This window comes from Boleophthalmus pectinirostris, unplaced genomic scaffold (assembly GCF_026225935.1).
Source record: "Boleophthalmus pectinirostris isolate CB_2022bp ecotype Guang Dong unplaced genomic scaffold, ASM2622593v1 HiC_scaffold_2, whole genome shotgun sequence".
Classification (NCBI taxonomy): Eukaryota; Metazoa; Chordata; class Actinopteri; order Gobiiformes; family Gobiidae; genus Boleophthalmus; species Boleophthalmus pectinirostris.
This window is the reverse complement of record NW_026571152.1, coordinates 4,808,121-4,824,702: the sequence shown is the minus strand read 5'-3', so window position 1 is coordinate 4,824,702 and position 16,582 is coordinate 4,808,121. Positions and strand designations below refer to the sequence as shown.

General features: G+C 40.0%; 1 protein-coding gene across 1 annotated transcript in view; it reads right to left on the bottom strand.

Annotated features, from left to right (window-relative positions):
- LOC110163792 (sodium channel protein type 4 subunit alpha A-like) overlaps positions 1 to 16,582 on the bottom strand; it is a 78,735-nt gene that overhangs the window by 45,785 nt on the left and 16,368 nt on the right. Inside the window, exons 6-12 of the mRNA XM_055155338.1 lie at positions 8,406 to 8,534; positions 7,610 to 7,683; positions 6,283 to 6,540; positions 5,279 to 5,342; positions 3,826 to 3,961; positions 872 to 1,063; positions 406 to 433 (exon numbers count right to left, since the gene is read on the bottom strand). Coding sequence (XP_055011313.1) covers positions 406 to 433; positions 872 to 1,063; positions 3,826 to 3,961; positions 5,279 to 5,342; positions 6,283 to 6,540; positions 7,610 to 7,683; positions 8,406 to 8,534 — 881 coding nt within the window. The remainder of the gene's footprint in view (positions 1 to 405; positions 434 to 871; positions 1,064 to 3,825; positions 3,962 to 5,278; positions 5,343 to 6,282; positions 6,541 to 7,609; positions 7,684 to 8,405; positions 8,535 to 16,582) is intronic.

Genomic DNA, 16,582 nt, shown 5'->3' with positions numbered 1-16,582 from the left:
TTTGAGTAGTTTAACAATCTTCCTCTGGCATGATACAAACAATGCACTACAACTTCACAAACCTGATGAGATGTGCTGTAGTTTCATTAGAGGAAAGTTCATCATTATTACTTAGACTTGGTTCAGTCCTGGTTTAGATCTAGTTTAGACCTGGTTAAGATCAGGTTTAGTCCTCACTAAAACCCGATTTAGTCCTGGTTTAGCCCCAGTTAAGACCTGGTTTAGACTTGGTTGTTTAATCCTGGTTTGATCCAGATTCAGACCTGTTTTTTAATGTAGTTTGGGCCGGTTTTAGTCTTGTTCTAAAGTTGTCATTACTACTGTTACTGTCACCAGAACTTTTAGCGCTACGAAATATTTTCCAAATATTTTCTAAAAGTATCCAGTAGGGGGACTCAAACTCACCCTTTTTCTCTGGGAGATCATCCACACCCTGCAAGACAAAAACACAGCGGTTTAAGAATCATTGTAGTCCTGGTTAAGTCCTGGTTTAGTTCTGGTTTTGTCTTGGTTTAATCTTCTTTTAGTCTTGGTTTAGTCCTGGTTTAGTTCTGGTTTGTCTTGGTTTAGTCTTCTTTAGTCTTGGTTTAATCGTGGTTAAGTCCTGGTTTATTCCCTCACCTTGACCTTGAGAGCAGCCAGGACCTGGTTGTAGTCCTGGTTTAATCTTAGTCCTGCTTTAGTCCTGATTTAGATCTGGTGTATTCCTGGTTTAGACCTGGTTAAGTCCTGGTTCAGTCCTGATTTAGTCCCCACCTTTTCCTTGAGAGTGGCCAGGATCTGGATGTAGTCACTCTGATCTTCTTTAGTCCTAGTTTAGTCCTGGTTTAGTCCTACTTTAGATCTAGTTTAGTCCTGGTTTAGTCCCCACCTTGTCCTTGAGAGCAGCCAGGATCTGGTTGTAGTCCCTCTGGTCTTGTTGAGCCTGGCGGAGCTCTTTCTCCGTTTGCTCAGTGAAGGAGATGAAGAAGGAGGCGATGATGAAAGCCGAGAGTGAAAAAGAGCAGATGAACAACGTCACCACGAAGAAGATCATCATCGGTGTTCCGTTTGCCTGCATCACCTAAACACACAGACCTGGTTTGGACCTGGTTTAGTCCTGGTTTAGACCTGGTTAAGTCCTGGTTAAGTCCTGGTGTAGTCCTGGTTAAGACCTGATTTAGACCTGGTTTAGATCTGGTGTATTCCTGGTTTAGACCTGGTTTAGTTCTGGTTAAGTCCTGGTTTATTTTGGTTTAAACTTGATTTAGACCTGGTTTAGACCTGGTTAAGACCTGGTTTAGATCTGGTGTATTCCTGGTTTAGACCTGGTTAAGTCCTGGTTTAGTCCTGGTGTATTCCTAGTTAAGTCCTGGTTAAGACCTGGTTTAGATCTGGTTTAGTTCTGATTTGTACCTCGTTTAGTTTTGGTTAAGTTCTGTTTTATTTTAGTTTAGAGCTAGTGAAGAGCTGGTGTATTCCTGGTTTAGTTCTGGTTAAGTCTTGGTTTAGTCCTGGTTAAGACCTGGTTTATTTTGGTTTAGAAATGGTTTAGACCTAAATTATTCCTGGCTTAGTCCCAGTTTGATCCCGGGTTCAGACATAGCATAGCCTTGGTTGATACTGTAAAACATTTTAGTTTATTTCTGGTTTTTACTCACAGCTGCCCTGGGACAGACTGACGGGAGCGAGACTGCCAATCTGCTCTATCGGCTCCAACGGCCACCTCTATCACTCACACACAAACTAATTTCATACTGGGCAAATTGGATTAAGTGCCTGGTCTCAGGACGCAACAACAATGTGCATTAGAGCCACAACTGGTAGCCATAAAATATTATGTTTTATACACTGTCAACTTGCATTGCATTCAGCTCGTTTACTTTACTCACAGCTACGAATTAGTGGATCTTAATGATTGTGGTAAAGTAACAGTTACTTTCAGGGTGGAAAAAAGCACATTACTGGTCAGTTAGACTAAGCTCAACTTGAATGAGATGATTAACTTCAACAGTAATGTGTTACTGCCAAGTGTCCAGCTCCATTTCCCAGTTTGTTCCGCTCCTCCTTTTGCTACCTCTCTGTTTTTCCCACACCTGCCACTCAGTCCCTGATCCTCCCAGGACGTCTCTATATCCTCCCTCTGTTCATTCAGGCTCTATATCCTCCCTCTGTTCATTCAGTCTCTATATCCTCCCTCTGTTCATTCAGTCTCTGTATCCTCCCTCTGTTCATTCAGTCTCTGTATCCTCCCTCCGTTCATTCAGTCTCTATATCCTCCCTCCGTTCATTCAGTCTCTATATCCTCCCTCTGTTCTTTGAGTCTCTATATCCTCCCTCTGTTCATTCAGTCTCTATATCCTCCCTCTGTTCTTTGAGTCTCTATATCCTCCCTCTGTTCATTCAGTCTCTATATCCTCCCTCTGTTCTTTGAGTCTCTATATCCTCCCTCTGTTCATTCAGGCTCTATATCCTCCCTCTGTTCTTTGAGTCTCTATATCCTCCTCTGTTCATTCAGTCTCTATATCCTCCCTCTGTTCTTTCAGTCTCTATATCCTCCCTCTGTTCATTCAGGCTCTATATCCTCCCTCTGTTCTTTGAGTCTCTATATCCTCCCTCTGTTCATTCAGTCTCTATATCCTCCTCTGTTCTTTGTCTCTATATCCTCCTCTGTTCTGCTCTATATCCTCCCTCTTTGTCTCTATAGTCTCTATATCCTCCCTCTGTTCATTCAGTCTCTATATCCTCCCTCTGTTCTTTGAGTCTCTATATCCTCCCTCTGTTCATTCAGGCTCTATATCCTCCCTCTGTTCTTTCAGTCTGTGCTCGATTACGCCTGTTCACCTGTTTTGTTTTTTCCACCATTTTTTGTTTCCTAAGTGCAGGGGTCTTGGTTGAGTTGACATGGAATGACCAAGCTTTATTATTTTATTGTTACACATTTTACAATGTGTTTGAACTTAAGCTGAACAAAAGTTTTGCTATATGTTTTTCAAAGACTAATAAATATTCAAATCCTTGTTTACCTGAAATATTGTAGAATAGAACCTATTTTTATTCTAATTTGTGTATATAAGTAACATTTGCTCAATTCAAGGCAATCGGTTTCCATTTTGTTTTGTTTTTCCAATTAAGGTTAACTTCCACTTAAAGTAAAGGTTACTACATATTTCAGATTTGAGGAACTAACTGATTCGTTGGCACAGCTTCACAACATGAGTTCTGTGAATGAAAACTGAAGTTCACTTCACTTGCTGTGACTAGTTAGGTGAAAGAGGAGTATACTGTTCACTGCACTGAGGAATTACTTTTAAGTTCAGCTTTAAATTCACACTCCATTTTAATCAGAATTTTTCAAGGCAATTGGTTTCCTAGTTTTTTTCAGGTAAGGTCTGCTTATTAGATTTTACACTGTAAGAGTAGTGGTAGTAATAAGAGATGCACCAATCCAGATTCTTCAGTTGTGATACCGATACTGATGCTATAACTTTAAGTATTTGCCAATAACAGATACAAACTGATACCAGTGTAGGAACACAAAATGAGACTTATTTCCTTAAAACTGTTAACTTATTACACAGAAATCCAATTATATTGTGTAAATCTTACTTATCCTTCAAATAATTACTGAACAGCTTTGTATGAATATAAGTTCAGATGTCCAAGGCCAAAATCAGCAGGTAAATAGACTCATTAAATGCCCAATCAGGATATTGCTGAACCAATACAATCCAGCTAATTCTTCAGTGTCGGTGCCAGTATCCCCATATCAGTATTGGCGTCGGTGCATTTCTAGTAGTAACAGAAGTAGTAGTATCAGCCCCAGTCCTGGTGATAAATGCTGACCTCTCCAGCCAGGGCCTCCCAGAAGTCTCTCATCATGAGTCTGAACGTGGATAAAAACGCTTCTTCAAAAGAGTCAAAGTTTTTAAAGTTTGGATCTCGGTGGACCTGGAGACAGATGAAGCCCTCTGGACACTGGCTGAAACCGAACCAAACTCAAGTCATTCAAATGCTCTTTCATCTGGAACGTCTGAAGACAGGAGACAGGCTAACCACTCTGCCACAGGCACACAGGGACCACATGCACACATCAGCAGTAACAGAAGCAGTAGTATTGTTAATAGCAGTACTAGTGTTGTAGTTATAGCAGTAGTAGTTTCATAGTAGTTGCAGTTGCATTAGTAGTAGTACTGACAGCAGTAGCAGTACCAGTACCAGTAGAACTGGTAGCAGTAGTGTCATAGTAGTTGCAGTTGCATTAGTAGTAGAACCAGTAACATTAGTAGTGTTGTGGTAATAGCAGTTTCATAGTAGTTGCAGTTGCATTACTAGTAGTACTAGCAGCAGTAGTATTGGTAGTAGCAGTAGTAGTGTCATAGTAGTTGCAGTTGTATTAGTAGTACCAGTAACAGTAGTAGTGTTGTAGTAATAACAGTAGCAGTGTCATAGTAGTTGTAGGTGTATTAGTACTAGTACCAGTAACAGTAGTAGTGTTGTAGAAGGAGCAGTAGTAGTGTCATAGTAGTTGTAGAAGCATTAGTAGTAGTACCAGTAGCAGTAGTATTGGTAGTAGCAGTAGTAGTGCTGTAGTCATAGCAGTAGTAGTTTCATAGTAGTTGCAGTAGCCTTAATAGTAGTACTAACAGCAATAGTATTGGTAGTAGCAGTAGAAGTGTCATAGTAGTTGCAGTTGTAATAGTAGTAGTACCAGTAACAGTAGTAGTGTCGTAGTAATAGCAGTAGTAGTGTCATAGTAGTTGTAGTTGTATTAGTACTAGTACCAGTAACAGCAGTAGTGTTTTAGTAATAGCAGTAGTAGTATCATAGCAGTTGTAGATGCATTAGTAGTAGTACCAGTAGCAGTAGTATTGGCAGTAGCAGTAATAGTGTTGTAGTAATAGCAGTAGTAGTGTCATAGTAGTTGCAGTTGAGGTAGTAGTAGTTTGATTAGTAGTAGTAGTTACGTAGTAGGGATAAACACAGAAACACAGTGAGAAAATGCACACACCAGTAGTAGCAGTAGCAGTAAACTTAATAGCAGCAGTAGTAATGTTGTAGTAATAGCAGCATTGGTAGTGTTGTAGTAGTTGCAGTTACATTAGTAGTAGCAGCAGTAATACCAGTAGCAGTTGCAGTTGAGGCAGTAGTAGCAATAGTAGTAGTAGTAGTAGTAGTAGTAGTGATCTCTGTACTACTACTACTACTACTACTACTACTACTACTACTACTACTACTACTACTACTACTACTACTACTACTACTACTTCTACTTCTACTACTATGGATGGATTTGTACCTGGCCAGTGAAGTGTTTCCACAGATTTGAGGTTCATCATGATGCTCAGTGAAGTAAATGTTCTCTGTGGGAAAAATACATGTACAAAAAATACTGTTTAGTCCTGGTTTAGTCCTGGTTTAGGCCTGGTTTAAATCTGGTTTTGTTAAGGTTTCATCCTCTGGTGTGGCCTTAGTCTAGTCTTGTTTCAGTCCTAGGCCTGTTTCAGACAGAAAACTTCTGGTTTAGTCCTTGTTGATTGATCGAACAGTGCTCTGCGAGATGTTTAAAGCTTGTGAAGCTCTGAGACCGTGATGATGCAGGTGCATTTATACTGAGACTGATCACACAAAGGTGGACTCTATTTGTCATCATCAGTCAGGAGTCAGTTGGCTGCACTGAGAGAAAAGGGAATAATTTTGGATCCCCTACTTTTCAGTTTTTTATTTGTAAATTTTGAAATATCGTATACGTTACGTATACAAAAGGTCGGCTAATACTTTCACAAGGCACTGTATACATAAGGGCAGAATGTTCACCATTTACCATGGTGACACACACTGTCCAAAAAGTTTTAAGACTGTCTGAAATCTCAGGAAACCATACAAAATAGATTTAAACAGCACATTTTCAGGAGCCTGTGATCAGTCCGAGCGTTCATGGTCTTGTTTAAGTGTTTGATTTTCAAAGTTTGTGACTGTTTCACCTGTAGTTCTAAGTCAGTTTTTTTCTGGTCAGACTGTGTTAAAATAAAGATCAGCTTCAAGTCTAACAAGCCTCAGGTAAAGCAGTGCTTTCAGTTAGCATCACACCCCCAGGGAATGTTGATGACATCAGCTGCAACAAAACAGTGGAGCGCTTCCTGTATTACCACATGACATCACAAGGTGTAACAGTGTTTTAAGTTCAGGTATGTTTTTTATGAGGAAACAATGACAGCATAAATGATAAGTGATAACATAGATGAGATAATAGTGTAATATGGGCCCTTTAAGAACTTAAAGGAGCATGAGTTTATATCTCACCGCTGTTGTAGATGTATTCCGTGTAGTTGAACTGAGAGTCGACCTGGTCGTCTTGTGTGACGTTTGGGAAGTTTGTGGGCTCTATCAGGAAACTGGAGTTATCCTGCTCCCAGTGCCTCACACAGATGTTCCACATAGAGCCAGAGAACCAGCTCATCCCAATGACAGAGAAGACAGTCAGGACCAGAAGCGTGAAGAAGAGCACATCCCACAAACGATTCAGGACACGGCCAAACATTTTAGCATGTCTCCGAGTGGCTGAAATAAAAAATAAACATGAAAGGAAATGAATGAATTACCCAACACTGTAACATAACGAGAATCACCACTGGTGCAGTTCACTCAAGTCACTTTATCAGCTATTATATTATTATATGATCATATATGATGGTTAAGACCTAGTTTAGTCCTGGTTTAGGGCTGGTTTAGACTTGGTTAAACCTGTTTTATTCTGGGTTTAATCCTGATAAAGATCTGGTTTAGACCTGGTTTATTTATTTATTTATCTTTTTTTTAGTCTTCTTGCTCAGAGTTCAATTTTCTAATATTTAAATATCTTGATTTTTGAGTGCCTACTTCTATTCTGTTCTCTTCTTGAACTGTGTGTTGCAACATTGGAATTTCCCCACTGTAGGACAAACAAAGGTTCTCTTATCTTAAAAGAAAACGCGTGATTGTTGTTAGTTGAAATTACATCAAGTCATAAGATTGATGTGGAAATGTTGACCCAACCCCTGACAGAGAAAAGCCAAACATTATACATTGAATTTTTTTCAGTAAAGATTGTGCATGGGGTTGTAAAAGTAATATGTACTGTTTTTAGTGATTGTAGCTGCCATATACGCTCCCTCCCACTGTGTGACACTGTGGTTCACTTGGGAAGGATACCCCCCATTATTTAAGAGATAGCAGCATTTGGTGTTGCACATAGACTGTATATATGAGTGGACATAGGCTAACGAGCTAGCTGCCACGTGTCAAATAGGAAGTGCGCCAGGAGGCTCTTCCAGCTCCTTCTGACACTGGCTCCACTTGAATTACATTGGGATCTTGAGCCTCGTCATTTTGGTTTTAAAATGTTCGTATTAACTCGCTCTACATGATCCTGAATTTTTTATTTTTTTTGCTATTTTGTCAGTCAAAATAATCCTATTCATAACATAAAGTCTGGCTCTAGATTCGCTCCTGTAACCGTGAGCATCGCCAGCCTCATTGCTCTTGGTGATGTCACACTCTCTTAGTCCAATATAGAACCTTTCAGCTCCAGTATACAGTATACTGTGTAGTGTGTATAGAATGTGTGTGTGTGTGTGTGTGAGATACTGACCAGAAAACAGGCCCAGGACCTTCAAAAAACGGAGCGATCTCAGACACATCATGGGCTCACTGAGGAAGAGGAACCTGTAAAATTAAGTTTAAGTCAAATGATTTTCACACAATACAATGTACTCCTCTGTACCATATACTCACTGTCCTGTTCTGTACTGTATACTCACTGTCCTCCTCTGTACCATATACTCACTGTCCTCCTCTGTACCATATACTCACTGTCCTCTTCTGTACCATATACTCACTGTCCTCTTCTGTACCGTATACTCACTGTCCTCTTCTGTACCATATACTCACTGTCCTCTTCTGTACCGTATACTCACTGTCCTCTTCTGTACCATATACTCACTGTCCTCTTCTGTACCATATACTCACTGTCCTGTTCTGTACTGTGTACTCACTGTCTTCCTCTGTACCGTATACTCACTGTCCTCCTCTGTACCGTATACTCACTGTCCTCCTCTGTACTGTATACTCACTGTCCTCCTCTGTACCATATACTCACTGTCCTCTTCTGTACCATATACTCACTGTCCTCCTCTGTACCATATACTCACTGTCCTCTTCTGTACTGTATACTCACTGTCCTCCTCTGTACCTTATACTCACTGTCTTCCTCTGTACTGTATACTCACTGTCCTGTTCTGTACTGTATACTCACTGTCCTCCTCTGTACCTTATACTCACTGTCTTCCTCTGTACTGTATACTCACTGTCTTCCTCTGTACCACATACTCACTGTCCTCCTCTGTACCACATACTCACTCCCTCTCCTCTGTTAGTTGGATTCTTACCCAGTGATGATGATGACGACGTCCAGTCTGTTCCAGGAGTCTCGGAGGTAAGTGAAGGGTCCCAAACAGAAACCTCTGGACAGGATTTTCAGCGCTGCCTCCAAAGTGTAAATACACAAGAAAACCAAACTACAAACACAGAAATAAACACGCACATCAGCAGTGTTTTAGATTACAGGAGCTCCAAACTGCGTGAGGTTTCTGTCCGATGTTTGCATGTTCTCCCCGTGTCTGTGAATCCATTTCGGTTTCCCCCAATTAAATCTGTCACGGTAACAAATTTTGAAGCATAATATATTGCTGAAGAAAGGATAGACGATAAAAAATAATACTGAAATGAATTAATTGGGGTGACTTTTGCCCCTGGTATACACTGGGGTTTTGACCGCTGCCTCTTCCCTTTGTAAATCCCTTTGTATTTTTATTTAGCTATTTTGTCTATAAATCAAAATATGACCATTAATAACAGACAAATCAAGTGCCTTCTTTCTCTGAGGTTGATCCTGCTATGAAACTTGTTATAAAACTTGGCTTCAAATTTGTGCTTCTAACTGCTAACCTCGACACGCTTCTTTATACAGTCTCGTGATTTAAGTGCCCTAGATTGCCCTTATTCAGTGTCCCAAAAAATTTAACATAATTTCGCAAGCCAATAATTTTGGCAATTCTTGTAGAAATAACCTTACATTTTCACGGAATGTATAGAAACAGATCAAGATTTTATATTTAGTGTTTTATTACCTGGTCCCCGAAGTGTTGACCAGGTTTTGTATTCACCCTGTGTGCCTGTGTGTGTCTGTGTGTCTGTATGTCTGTCCACCCGTGATAATTCCTCCATTTATGGACCAGTTGTCACCAAATTTGGTACACGTGTCAAGCCCCCATGCCCGATGCCGCAATAAAGGTTTGGTGAGGTCATTTGAGGTCACAGAGGTCAATTGAATGTGTCACACCATTATATAGGATAAAGGCAATTTAGACAATTTCTGAACCATCTGTGACCTAAAATATTCACCCAATCATCACACAAGTTGGCACACACATAACCGGGGTACACTGGATTACAGACTGAAACTGGTCAAGCTCACTTGAAGGTCAAGGTAACCAAGGTCAAATATGCGTTTTTGGTCATAACTCTGCGAAGGATGGAGCTAGAGCAACAGGAGTGGTCTCAAAATCTCAGGAAAATTATGATCTATTTATAATTGTAGGCATTTGTATGATAAGATATTAATAGTTTTCAAGATAATCACTCATAATAACAATTCCTTTCTCTTTCAGTGTATGCCGTTAAAAATTCTAATTGGAACGAAAATAATTTCCATTTCTTGTTTTTCTGGTGATACACAACACAGTGATCTACAGTCACACAACTAACATATACACAACTCATGAAAAATGACATTTTGGTTCCACACTAGTAAACACAGATATTCTCATGTGTGACCAATATCACACAAGTGTTCATGGGCCTGTACAGATACACACATTGTATTGTGGATATAACGATCATGTAATATGGGCTGGGCTCCTCATAAGCTGTTTCCGTGGTGATGAACTGACCCCACCGATGCCTCATAGGGAACCAGGTTTCAATTTTTTTTTTTTTTTTCCAGGTTGAGCCATTCACTCCCAAAGAGAAGTTATTTTGCGTCTTGGAATCTGCTTGCACACACTCACCCAAGACTTTGCATCCTTCAGTGCAAAATTTGGAAAAACTTTGGACAAATTTGGACTTGGTACCAAAAATTTAAAGAGGATGGCTGTTCATGCAGGGCTACAGGATCCAAACCATCATTCGATTCCTTACAGACTTCTTTGGGCTTCACAAGAATTTTTCACAAACTTGCTCGACCTTCTCTTCTGATGTTGATGATGGTCTAACAGGTCTTTTAGCCCTTTCTCTTTAAATTTTTCATACCAAGTCCATATTTGTTTGCCAGCTGGTGAAGTCTTGGGTCAGTGTGTGTGAGCAGATTCCAAGATGCAAAATGACTTATCTTTGGAAGAGAACAGCTCAACCTGAAAACAGACCAAAAATAAATTGATGTTTCTATACATTCTGTGAAAATTTGAGGTTATTTCAACAAGAATTGCAAAAAATATTGGCCTGTGAAATGAATTTTTTGGGACACCCTGTACATCCATTATTATATTTTTGTGTAATTAAGTTCACATTGAGCTCTGATGTTGCTCGGTTGTTTACATTTATTCATGTGAAGATACGTGGGGCGATGCTGACTCTGCCCTTTGTCTTCTCTCCATAGATAAACAGGGCATAAACAGTGACACATGTTGCTCTAATTTTTCTATTGTTGTGCACCAGATTAAACACAGAGCGCATCCAAAAGTTCCCACTGTGTCCTGTGGCTCCCAAACACACCACAAGCTTCACAAACAACACCAAGCACAAATCCACCACACACAGTCACCCCCAGTGTTCATTTAAAACATGCAAATCCTCCAGCTAGTTATATGGAGATGCCATTGTTCTGCCTGGAATGTTCCACAGTATGATATTAAACAGTTCTACTTTACACTTATTAAATTGTAGATGGTTTTATAGCTCAACAACACCTTGAAAAACAGGCATTCTGACTGTGAGCGAGGTCGCCACTCTACAGATCTGACCTGTAACTCGGTCTAGCTTGGTCTCCATGAAGATCAAAAGGTTTAATACCATATTGTGAAACATGCACAATGCACATTTTATTTCAGGGATTTTCAGAATTTAAGTGAAAATAGATACATTATGTCAATTTTCTGGTCCGTCACCACGTTAAAGGTCAGATCTGTGAAGAGGCGACTCCTTGTCACAAGAGACCAGGACGCATCTCCACGTATGTCCCTCTCCATTTTCACCGACATATTTTTCAGACTAGAAGTGGCACTTTTTTCATGGTTTGGGTGTTTCCTGTGACTTATACTCTGGTGTGACTTATATATTAAAATTTTCACACTGAAGTGGTGTTCCTTTTCCTCCTGTACCACTGTTACTTCACTCTACTGCGCATGTCTCCTGCAAAAAGAGCCTCTGTCCTGTCTGTATCATGTCAGTCAATTGCACCATTACTTCTGTACCACTGACAATTTAACATTTAAACAAACTTATAAAGACGACTGAGAAAACTGAACACAAATGCCCCCAAAAAGAAAATCATATTTTGCAGATTACAAACTGCAAGTCTTGAAATCTGCAGCCGAAAACGGTAACCGAGCAGTAGAAAGAAGGTTTGGAGTGAAAGGGAAACTTGTGACACCGGGAGGATGCACCATGCAACTTTCCTGAAAGTCACTGGATGGATGGACAAAGCCTGGACTTTAATGACACAGAAACCATCCAGTCGCGATTCAGAAAGGCCAGAATAATTCTAACTGGAACTGATGCTGAGCCTGAAGAGGAAGCGGCGCTCCGTTTACCTCCGTAGGTCACCGAGTTGCTCAGAAGTGACACCGAGGATGGAGAATTCAGTGGATTTAGTGACTTGGAGTGAGATGGAGAGTTTGGTAAACTTGTTCTGTTCTGTTGTTTATGTTATATTTATCTGAAGAACTGTTCATATGTGACATTAACAGTCTGTTGTTCTCTCTTCTTGCCTTTCAAGATGAAATGTCAGTTCCTGGTCCCTGATTTTATAAAACAAATTTCCCCCAAAAAGTGCAACTTATAGTTCAGTGTGACTTATGTATGTTTTTACTGGTAGTTTACTCTTTCATTAATTAATTACAGTTTTTATGTTCATTTACCAGAGTTTTCCCCTGCAACATTGACTTGTTTTTAGATTCATTGATACAGATTTGCTTGATACTCGAGTATGTTTATTTAAAACTTAGCATCCATAAACTTATTTCCAGTTCATGAACCCTTAACCGAGATGTTTAATTTTAGTCTAGAGGTAATTTATTTTAAGATAATTTGTCAAATAAAATGATCTTGCTGCATGGACAGATAATTTCATTACTTTTAAGTCATTTTCTAATAAATTTAAGTGTTTATATCTTAAATTTTAGCCCAAGCTTTTTTGTAGTGATGTTATTATTATTGCCCTTTGACGATTGCACATTTAATCCCCTTTGAATTTCTAAAAGCGTCCTCATTTAAAAGTGTCTTTGTGTTGTCCTGCTTTACTCTTCTTCCATAGAAAAATGAGTTGTTTAAAACCAGCTGTCACAAACCCATTTAATTGTCAGCAGCCTACGATTCCGTAAATACAAATAGGCATTTTGTCCGTGTGCGTGTTGCAGCAGTTCCTGTGTCTGGTACAGATTAAGACCAACCTGTTAAGATTAGGAAATGGGTCTTGTCTTTACTGTAAAACCAACTAAAAAACACAACAAAACAAAGAAAAACATGTTGCTGAAAAAGGTTCCACAGTGCACCTTTAACTGATTTTGTGTCAAATGGTAATGACAAGTCTATATCATTTTTGTTCATGAAATTAAGATTGATCGTCATATTTATTTGGTTTAATTAGAATTATTAGATTAAAATAATTAGATTAAATTGAAATTGAAAAATGTGTTCGATAAGAGGAAAAAAGATCGTGAGTATCTTTACATGACAAATGCCGCTCTAAACTCGTAAATCTTCAAAGATTCCTGTGGTTGTCCGAGCAACCAAAGAGATACATGGACATCTTCTCCACACACTTGTCCTCTGTTTAGTGACTCATGCTTCTGACATTTCCGTTCTCATAATGAACAACGCGCACTTTCAAAATCTGCAATGCATACAAAAACACACAACACCAGGAGCACTTTGGTATCTCAGTGCAGCTGTAAGTATAGAGGGTTCGATATACAGAACTTTTTCTTAATTATTTTCTGTTTGTCCACTTTCTGTTAAAAGTCTCATTTAATAATAATAAATAATAATACATACAATTTATACAGCACTTTTTTGTACACTTAGATATGTTTTACAAAGGAAACAGTAGAAGATGACAGAAATTGTAATTAAAGTAAAACATTCATGGAAATCTATAACCCAAATATTTTCAGTCAGATCACCAATTCAGAGAAGAATAGGACTTATATATTACTTCTGCCTGGACGTTTTTTTTTTTTTTTTTGCCTAATTTCAAGTCAAATCCCCAACCCCACAACTGCCCAATCTGTTTCTATCAAATCATCCCCAGGGACACCAGCTATGTCTGATCTACCTAACCCCACCGGGAGGAGGCCCCGGGGAAGACCCAGGACACAGTGGAGAGACAATGTTTCTTGGCTGGACTGGCAAGAGCTTGGGATCCTCCCGGAGGAGCTGGAGGATGTGTGTGTGGAGAGGGAAGTCTGGGAGTCTCTGCTTAGACTACTGCCCCTGCGACCCGGCCCCGGATAAAGCGGAAGAAAATTGATGGATGGATCAGACTCTTATAATAAGCGTAGATCAGACTCTTATAATGAGCTTTAACTTGGCCTAGTGGTGTCACCTGCTTGTCTTCATGGTGAAAAGTTTATGCCTTTCTGAACATTACAGGCAAAGAACCATCATGTACTGGGCCTCCACCAGAAAAGATACATACTGTACCTTTAAAGGTCTTATATTACACAAAATTGACTCTTGTGAGCTTTAGGCCATGTTAGAATGTTGTTACCTTCTCAAAAACAGACCTGGAGTTGTTTTGTTTCATTTATACATGTTTGAGTAATCCGTTATTATTAGTCTGGCTACATCTTCAAAGCTCAAAATGCTCTGTTCCACCTTGTGATGTCATAATTCGGTAGCTTTCAAGTTAACAACAACAGTAGAGATTGGAAATTCCAGGTTGAAATGATTCAGATGTGAAGGTGTATGGAGCACTTCCTGTATCGCAACATGACATCACAGTGTTTTCAATTTGAGAGAAAATCTCAGCCTATATATGCAGGGCTTGTGTGTTAAACGTGTGAATGAAACAAAACACAACACCAGGCCTGATTGTGATGAGGAAACTTCATAGATCAGAAAATAGCGTCGGAATATACAGTAAAACCAAATCTTCAAAATGACTGTTCTGGGGTTTAGACCTGTTTAGTCTTGTTCTAGTCTCAGCTTCTCCTCGAATGAACTCTGAAAACAAACTTTCTTTAGCGAAAGATTTTGCAAGTTTGTTTTATTTGGACTAAACTCCGGAAATGAAGATTTTGAAACTACAGCCACTAATCTGCGTCCTGTCCTACATGCTTACTCTGGGCCTCTACTTTCTACTGCAATCACTATCATTCAAACGGATCACATGTTTAGTTTGTACAGCTTCGGCTGATGTTTGAGAAGATGTGTACCTTACCCATAGAGTGTATAAGGAAGTGGACTAAGAGAGTGTGACTTCACCCATAGCGCTCAGCTCCAGTCAAATGAAGCAGCTATAGGGTGAAACTGAAGCTGAGTTCCAAATTAGGAATTAAGAGTATTACAGCAACCAAAGAGCCAAGCCAGAGAGAGGCTGCTAGAGGTAACGCTGCTGAAGGCAACGCTCCTTCCCAATTGCACTACTGGTTTAGCGAGGAGCTGGTGCTTAGCAACACTGTCAAACAGACCGGTTGCTAACGCTAGCAGAGCAGAGCTTGAGGAGAGAGGGCATTTGGATCTATGGACAAAATAACAGAATAAAAGAACCTGTAGAATGGGTTAAACCGAACATTTAAAGACTAAAGTGCCTGAGTGGGACAGCAGCAGTTACAGAGAGAAGGGCCATGTTTCTTCAATAGAAAAAGAATTGGACGCAGAGTCGCTGGAGCCGGGAGCATCTGTATGCTCACTTTTTATTTGGAACGCGGCGGCTTGCAGGTTAGCTCTGTCCACTTACAGTCTATGTGTCAGATATGAAGTCATGTTCAAAACAAATATAGATTATTTTTCACTAACAGATTTTCACAATTCTAAACTGGGACACACCTTGGTTTGGATAGTTGGTATAAATAAAATAGTGAAAAGAACATGTAACATTGTGCATTCTCGTGTCAGTCATGATCTCAGGAACTTCTGTCGCTGCTTTTTTTGCTTTATGGTGATTCACAAACACGGTTTTGTGTATTTTGGCAAAACAAATTACAATTTATGCTCCTCTTTCCTGTTGGCGGGGATCAGATTAATCAAAAATTATGATCACCATTATGATGGTCCTGTTTTAGTCCTGGTTTAGACCTGATGTAGTCCTGGTTTAGTCTTAGCTTAGTCCTGGTTTGGACCTGATGTAGTCCTCGCTTAGTCTTATTTTAGTCCTGTTTTAGTCCTGGTTTAGACCTGATCGTTTTCACACCGCTAGTTCGATTATTTGGTCCGCACCAGGCAATAAAATTGTTATTATGTAGCAAATACACTCCATTGTGGTCCGCTTTCACACCGGCAAACAAACCAAAACTGGTTCGATTGACGTGTCTCTGTTTCCCCGATAAAATAGCGATACTCCAGTTATCAACACCGATGTTCCTGTCAGTGTTGTGCACGTTCATTTTTCAGTGAACTTTGAACTGAACGCAACACTTTTGTAAATCAAGAACTTGAACGTGAATTTGTTCAAATTATGTGTGATGAACGACGTACGTCACTGTTGGGGTTCAGTTAAACGTCGGAGTTTGTTTTCACCTGACGAGTGACGATCTGCTCGCACTTCACCTCACGAAACCACAGCCGCGTGTCAACGCGAAGGCGACTCCACCGGCAGCTTTAGCGGAACGTACGGGCTCTTGTGTCTCTCAATGGGAAAGTCAATCAAACTTGACTGGGCGCGTTTAGCTGCTTGTATTTCCCTTCTGTACAGACTGACCACGGCAAACGCAAGGATTTCAAAAGTAAATTTCAAAGCACTAATTAACAGTGTATGTGGATCTGGGCTCTTTCACATGATCCACAACTGCCCAGGGAGCACAATGTGCTGATGGTAAATGCACAAATACAACAATAGATACATGCTCTCTGTGTCGGGGATATGCGCCGACGCTCGTGTAGAGCGTCAAAAAATAGGATGGATCCTATTTTCTGAAATCTACACGCACAGGACGTGCTGCTCCGCGCGCGTATTATTTTACTTGGTACATATGTCAGTAACGCGCGTCACAATGCTTTTTTAACCTGGATTGAAATGGTGGGTTTTTCGTTTTTCTTCATACAAATTTGCTAAAATCACCGCGATATCAGCAGCGGTGAAACGCCGGAGGTGCGCCCCGCGTAGACCGTGATCCTGAGCGAAAGGACC